The sequence below is a fragment of the Zea mays genome, chromosome 7 (assembly GCF_902167145.1).
Source record: "Zea mays cultivar B73 chromosome 7, Zm-B73-REFERENCE-NAM-5.0, whole genome shotgun sequence".
In the NCBI taxonomy this organism is placed as follows: domain Eukaryota; kingdom Viridiplantae; phylum Streptophyta; class Magnoliopsida; order Poales; family Poaceae; genus Zea; species Zea mays.
Window position 1 is genome coordinate 23664885 of NC_050102.1, and position 7117 is coordinate 23672001.

General features: G+C 52.5%; 1 protein-coding gene across 1 annotated transcript; it reads left to right on the forward strand.

The window, feature by feature from the left end:
* The first annotated feature begins 3962 nt into the window (after nucleotides 1-3962).
* LOC100284860 (glucan endo-1,3-beta-glucosidase) lies at nucleotides 3963-6265 on the forward strand. Its single transcript, NM_001157755.3, has 4 exons — nucleotides 3963-5242; nucleotides 5340-5567; nucleotides 5662-5748; nucleotides 5973-6265. Exons 1-4 carry the CDS (start codon nucleotides 4196-4198, stop codon nucleotides 6105-6107), a joined length of 1497 nt encoding a protein of 498 aa, NP_001151227.1. The 5' UTR covers nucleotides 3963-4195; the 3' UTR covers nucleotides 6108-6265.
* The last annotated feature ends 852 nt before the right edge of the window (nucleotides 6266-7117 follow it).

Below are 7117 nucleotides of genomic sequence, written 5' to 3' on the forward strand. Positions count from 1 at the left end.
TCTGGCGTCGATCAAGGGACCCCACTCCACAGGAATATGACGCTCTTCTTAGAAAGGGTGCGAGAAATGGGTTGCCCGATTTCATTTCCTGGTTCAAACGTAAGGTACGTGCTTAGTTTGTAAAAGAGATACGCCTTTGAACTCAATTTAGCGTCTTTTAACTTGCGAATACTTGCAGGGCCAAAGAGATCCGTCTATGAGTGCCGAGTTGAGACAAGTAGCCAATGGCTTTGCTTATAGGGTCAAGAAATATTCTGGGTATGACGTCAATGGATACCGTTTTCGCACAACACACTACGACCAAAGTCGGCCCAATCGGAAAACAACGTGTTCTGGAGTCTTTACGCCGGGCCTTGACAATGTCGATTATTTTGGACGAATTGAAGAAATATATGAGCTCAATTTTTATGGTTCCAAACCTCTTGCTCCAGTGATATTCAAATGTCATTGGTTTGACCCTCAAGTGACGAGACGGACACATTCTAATCTTGGGATAGTCGAAATTCGACAAGATTCCACCTTAGCAGGAGACGATGTCTATATCGTGGCCCAACAGGCCACACAAGTGTATTATCTCCCATATGCGTGTCAAACGAAAGAACATCTTAAGGGTTGGGATGTTGTGTATAAGGTATCGCCGCATGGGAGGTTACCTGTTCCTAACGATGAAGATTACAACTTAGACCCGGACACATATGATGGAGAGTTCTTCCAAGAAGATGGGCTAGAAGGGCGATTTGAGATAGACTTAACAGAAGCTATCGGAATGGACGTAGATATTGAAATGGTTGTTGATGAGGAGGATGATGAGGTGCAAAATGATAATGACTTAGTAATCCTTGAAGGCAATGATGAGGTTGCGTCTTCCGATGGTGTTGAGATTGAAATGCTTGATAGTGATGATGAGAGTTTTGATCCGGCTAACCCCGACACATATGAAGATTATTTTTAATCGATGTAATGCTATATGACTTTTTATTTCGCACCTGTTTTTTAATACATCTTTTTATATGTGCTTATTTGTTTACTCTTAATTGCAGGTTGTTGGACAAATATGGTGGGCGGTTTCCTGAGGAGGAGGAGGGGGAGGGGGAGTAGGACGGCAGACGATGCAGAGCAGGCAGCGCAGCAGCATGAGGCAGAGCAGGACGACGACGACCAGCAGCAGGACGACGACGACCAGCAGCAGGACGCCTCAGGTTCAGGCGGCTCTAGTTCGAGGAGCATCTACCTGCGAGGCCCCGCGAGTCTCCCGCCGTGTCCCATACTTCGGGATAGACGGCCGTTGATTCGGCCGGAAGGGGAGAGGTATGTAACTTTATGTTCTTCATTCTTGTTCATATTATGTGTTCAAAATCATAATATAAACTAATACTTTTTATTTATCACTTGGACAGGTCTTGGACGGTTTTGGATTATGCTGGGGGTCATCGTCGCCCCCCCAACAACATCCTCGGCCTGCGGTGCAGGGAACACTTCCCTGGACTTGTGGAGTACGCCGGAGTGACGGGCCCAGCCTTCACCTTCGACCACTACGCCGTCGCCCCCGATGTGGTAGACCGGGACGGCAGGGAATTCAATAACAAGGCGGAGCGGGTGAAGCAAGAGCTGTGGGTAAGTCTTAGTATAATATAAAATATGTCGCATTCGTTGCAAATTCTTGAAATAATGTATGGATACATCGTTTTTGTATGCAGGATTTCTTCAGATGCGATGCTGGATACGAGGCTAGGGCGGATGTGGTGGCCACCACGTGCTGTAAGAAGCTCGTCGTGGACATGCACTATGAGGCCCGCATCCAGGCCATCATCACCTACCACGGCTCCGTCCTTGGGGAGAAGGTGACCAAACCTCAAGCCCGAACCATGTCGTTGACCAGGGAGCAGTACCTGCAGGTAAAGTCATGCATGTTTGGTACCAGTACTCCATGCATGAATTTTATTTTATCTTCTGATATGCACTTTATGTGTTTACTTTGCAGGTGATTCCACATTGGTGCGCCGCACATCCTCTGTGCTGGGAGCAGATGGTGGATAGGTGGTGTTCGGCTGAGTGGGACGAGGCGCACACAGCTAGCCGGGAACGGCGTTTGCAGATGCAAGGCCCCTCGCACCACCAAGGCAGCCGGAGCCTGGGCCAATATGCCGAAGCATGGGTACGCCACCTTTTTTATTTAGATATATAGCACTAAGTTAGATATTATTTCTAACTATCTCGTTGGTTTTCGTTGCAGTCGGCGTCACATGGTGGCAGGCCTTGTTCCACCTTCTCGGCCTATGCTATGGCCCATAAGGGTAAGACGACGTCCGACGTCACCTACAACCCGGATGACGGGCCCGAGGCCTACACCAACCCCGCCGTCTACAACCGCCTCCATGACTACACTGCCATGGCGCAGGAGGTCCATGTCCCAGACTATGATCCGAGCACCGAGCCTATCGACCCCGATGTGCTCATGAGGGTCGGAGGAGGCAAGAGACATGGGCGGTACTGGATTGCCGACGGGGCAATCGACTCGTCCTCCACTCCCACTCTGTCTCAGGTGAGAGCAAGGAGCACGGGCTCGAGCCCAGCCATTCGACCTCGGCACGACAGCTCACATCATCGCATACAGCAACTCGAGGTTAGTGCTTCTATAACTCGTCCTTCCTTTAGTTATATATCTAGTCTTTGAGTTACTATAACGTTGGCTTGTAATATTACAGACCCAACTAGAAGAGATGGAGGCGAGGATAATGGCGGAGCGGGCGGCGGCTGATCAGAGGATGGCGGAGATGTTCCAGTACATGCAGAGCCTTGGCGCCGCACAGGGCATCGCTCCGCCACCTCCATTGTTCCCCCCAGTTGACCCTACTCTCTTCCACACTCCTGTGAGTATCAAAATTGTAGTTAGATGTTTGTAATGCATCTGGTATAACACATGCTATCTCTTCTCTGTACAGGGCCAATCTGGGGCGGCATCCAACAACCCTCCGGAAGGGTTCGGCCCAACGCAACCCCGGCAAAACCGCCCACCTCCATGAGTCATTGTTTTAGACTTCAGAACTTATGTATAATACTTATGTTTCTGTTTGATACTTATGTGAGAGCTTGCGACGTTTGAGACTTATGTTTGTGTTTAATACTTGTGTTGAACACTTATGTTTGTGATGGATATTTATGTTTGTGGTCACGGTTTTATGTTTGTGTTGGCTATTTATGTCTGTGATGATATCTGTGATGTATATATGTGATATATATGTGATATCTTCTGTTTGTGTGGATGGAAAACAAAAAACAAATAAAAAAGGTACATACTGGTCACTTTGCCGAGTGTAACACTCGGCAAAGAGGCTCTTTGCCGAGTGTCTGGGTCATAACACTCGGCAAAGAGCACAGACCTGGGCACCGGCTTAGGTTCTTTGCCGAGTGTCGCTGGCACTCGGCAAAGAGGTCGGCTTTGCCGAGTGCCAATTGGGACACTCGGCAAAGAGCCTGACATGGGGACCCTCCCTGGCGGGCTCTTTGCCGAGTGTCTCAACTGGCACTCGGCAAAGAAGGCAGCTTTGCCGAGTACTGCCAGGAGGACACTCGGCAAAGATATCTTCGTTGCCGAGTGTCACCGTTGACACTCGGCGAAGCCGCCGTCTCCGTCAACCGGCGCCGTAACGGTCGCTTTTCTTTGCCGAGTGCTCCCTGACATTTGCCGAGTGCCCGAGAAAAAGTACTCGGCAAAGAAGTCTTTGTCGATGCACTGTTTGCCGAGCCTTCTTTGCCGAGTGTTACACTCGGCAAAGCCTTTGCCGAGTGTTTTTAAGGCTTCGCCGAGTGCTTCCGGCACTCGGCGAAGCTATTGATTCCGGTAGTGAGAGGAGGCTGAGTTTGCTAGATTTAGAGTACAGAACGATATAGAGTTTATTGCTGGAGAGAGTCTAACAACGTACGACTTTAATCTACTGGCTACTGTTTTTTACGGTATTTTATTTATATAGATTACAACTACAGCAATCCGAACATGTTTAATTCAGCCGCATCAAACAGCCCCTAAGCATCAAGAGGAAAATGTATGATACCGAATGGAATCTTTTACACACTAGTAACCCAGCCATAATTAGCGCACTATAACCACAGCCAGAAGTTAAACTCCGAATGCCCCTCACCACCGCTGTTGGACGGGCGTCCGGTGCAACCGTACCTCACCGACCAGACCGCCACCATGGCACCGCCGTCGTGGCAAGGGCACGCAGCCGCCGTCCTTTCCGTGCCCCTGCTCATCCTCGTCGTTGCACCGTCCACCACCGCTATCGGCGTCAACTACGGCACCAAGGGCGACAACCTCCCGCCGCCGGCAACGGTGGCCTCGTTCCTGGCCAACCGCACCCGCATCGACCGCGTGAAGCTATTCGACACAAACCCGGACATGGTCCGCGCCTTCGCCGGCACGGGCATCGCGGTCATGGTGACCGCGGGCAACGGCGACATCCCCAAGCTCGCGACCAAGGACGGCGCGGGCGCGTGGGTGGCCGCGAACGTGGCGCCGTACTACCCCTCCACGGACATCTCACTCGTGTCCGTCGGGAACGAGATCATGGACACGGCCGACAAGGCCCTCATCTCCAACCTGGTGCCCGCCATGCGCGCGCTCAAGGCAGCGCTGGTGGCGGCGGGGTACCCGAAGATCCGCGTCTCGACGCCGCACTCCCTGGGCATCCTGTCCGTCTCCGAGCCGCCGTCCGCCAGCCGGTTCCGCGACGGCTTCGACCGCGCCGTGTTCGCGCCGATGCTGGCGTTCCACCGGCAGAGCAGGTCGCCGTTCATGGTGAACCCGTACCCGTACTTTGGGTACAACGGCGTGACGCTCCCCTACGCGCTGGCGCGGCCCAACCCGGGCGTGCCGGACCCCGGCACGGGCATCACGTACACCAGCATGTTCGAGGCGCAGCTGGACTCGGTGTACTCGGCGATGAAGAAGCTCGGGTTCGAGGACGTGGAGATCGCGGTGGGCGAGACCGGGTGGCCGACCAAGGCGGAGGACGGGCAGATCGGCGTGAGCACCGCCGAGGCGGCGGAGTACAACCGGTACCTCATCGGCGAGGCCAGCGGCGGGTCGGGCACGCCGCTCATGCCGAAGCGCACGTTCGAGACGTACATCTTCGCGCTCTTCAACGAGAACCTCAAGCCCGGCCCCGTCGCCGAGCGCAACTTCGGCCTCTTCTACGCCAACCTCACGCCGGTGTACGACGTCGGCCTCATGAAAGACGGGGTACGTACGCGCGCACGTCTTGCAGTTTCAGTTGCCGGGACGACACGCTGCAGGCACTGGTGTGCGTGTGCTGACGGAACGACTCTACGGAATGCAGGTGAAGACAGCGGCCACGCCGGCGCCGGCTCCGGATGAATCCAAGGCTGCTCAGAGTGCCGTCAAGAAAGACGACGTGGAGGCGGCCGCGGCACCTGAAGAGACCGCCGCATCCGCGTCGGCGCCTGGGCCGTCGTCTGTGGACGGCGAAGCTTCATCCAAGGCCACCGGACCATCGCCGTCAGAGGCGCCATCGCAGAGTGGTTCGACCGGCGAAGACAAGACGCCGGTTCGCCGACAATCTCGTCCATTTGTCGACTGCGAGTCTGCGACTGCAGCTGTCGCATGGATTTGACTCCCCTTGTGCATGGCTGACGGTGCAGGAAAAGGAGGAGGGAGGAGGAGACGCTCCGCCACCGGCGGCATCGGCCAGCGGGCCGCCCGACGAGGCATCGGAGACAGCAGCAAAGGTATGCTCGTGCATGCATTCAGCATTGGCCTCGCCATTTTTTGGACGCATTTTGCGTTTTAGTCGTCAACTCGTCATGCAATTATCGGAAAAAAACTGAAAGGCGCGCGCCATGCATTCCCTGTGAAGAGAAATTCGATTCTGCTGCTTTTCTTACTAGATTACTATTTACTTCTATAGTTTGATTACTTGATTACTTGTTTTTGTGATGATGAAACGGATCAGGACGTCGATGCTGCTGGAGGCGGCAAAACGCCGGCGCCGGCGGGAGCAGAGTCTCAGGGCAGCAGCAACCTCCGAGTCCCCGTCTCTTGCCTGCTTACAGTTGCTCTGTCTCTAGCTCTCACCGGTGGTATCTAATTAACCCATCCCTTCATTTCGTCAGCCGCGCGCCGTATCATTGTGACAACATTTTTTTAGTAGCTGAGCATGCTGTAAAAGTAATTTGGTTGACGATTGCTGATTAATTAGCTGGACCTATTTAAAGCATGCTGTCTGTTATTCGATAACTTGTTGCTTAACTTCTCGGCGTTTGTGGATGCATGCAGTTGGCAAAGAAAACAATAATCGAAAATAATTAAGCATATAATTTGCTGCATGCGTGGCACATGCATGACAGGATTAAGGATTGCACCATGCATATAGAAATGCGTGGCACATATATGACAGGTAGCTTTTAAGTTAATAGGATAACGCCCCTGACTGTACGAGCATATTTTAATAAACTTCGTGTGTGAAGCTGTTTGGTCAAATTAAACGGTTCAAAAATCAACTTTAGCTTTAGTCCGGGCAAAAACAAAAAAAAACACTCGTAACCCAAACCAATACCTGAATCTGAAATTTGGGTGACAACTTGTATAAGTTCAGATTTTACGAGTTGTCGGCCCGTGTGTGAAGGCTGAGGACATACTATGGCCAGAATGCGACGAGGCAGGCAACCCCAGGGAAAGTGTGCGTCTTCTCCGTCAGTTCTTCGATCAAGAAGACCGTCATGTAGAGGGTTGGAGCTTGGTGCCCGAACCTGAGCGTAATGAAAAGAACATCAGGAATGCTCGGTCTGTTTGCCGCGCTCAGGAGCAAACCGAGAATCGCCGGTTGATGGAACCTGGAGTGCTGGAGCCAAGCAACTGCTGTGACCGAGGTTGTGGCATCGAAACTGAATTCCCACTGAGGCACCGTTCGTTTTCGTTTGTTCGGTATGGAAGACAGACACGTTTTTCTTCCTGGGCCAAATAGAGTAGATCCGACTGTTTTACTCAAAACTGGTCAGGGATGGATCTGACTCTGGAATAAAAACTGGTGGTCCATTGAAGACTGTTCGCTTTGGCCAGGATTGCTGCTACCCAGTTTCGGACAGGATTGCTGCTGTC

Coding starts and splice junctions, on each gene's coding strand:
- LOC100284860 (NM_001157755.3), top strand. CDS start 4,196: ATGGCACCGCCGTCGTGGCAAGGGCACGCAGCCGCCGTCCTTTCCGTG. Junction 5,243..5,339: donor TCGGCCTCATGAAAGACGGG/GTACGTACGCGC, acceptor TACGGAATGCAG/GTGAAGACAGCGGCCACGCC. Junction 5,749..5,972: donor CATCGGAGACAGCAGCAAAG/GTATGCTCGTGC, acceptor GAAACGGATCAG/GACGTCGATGCTGCTGGAGG.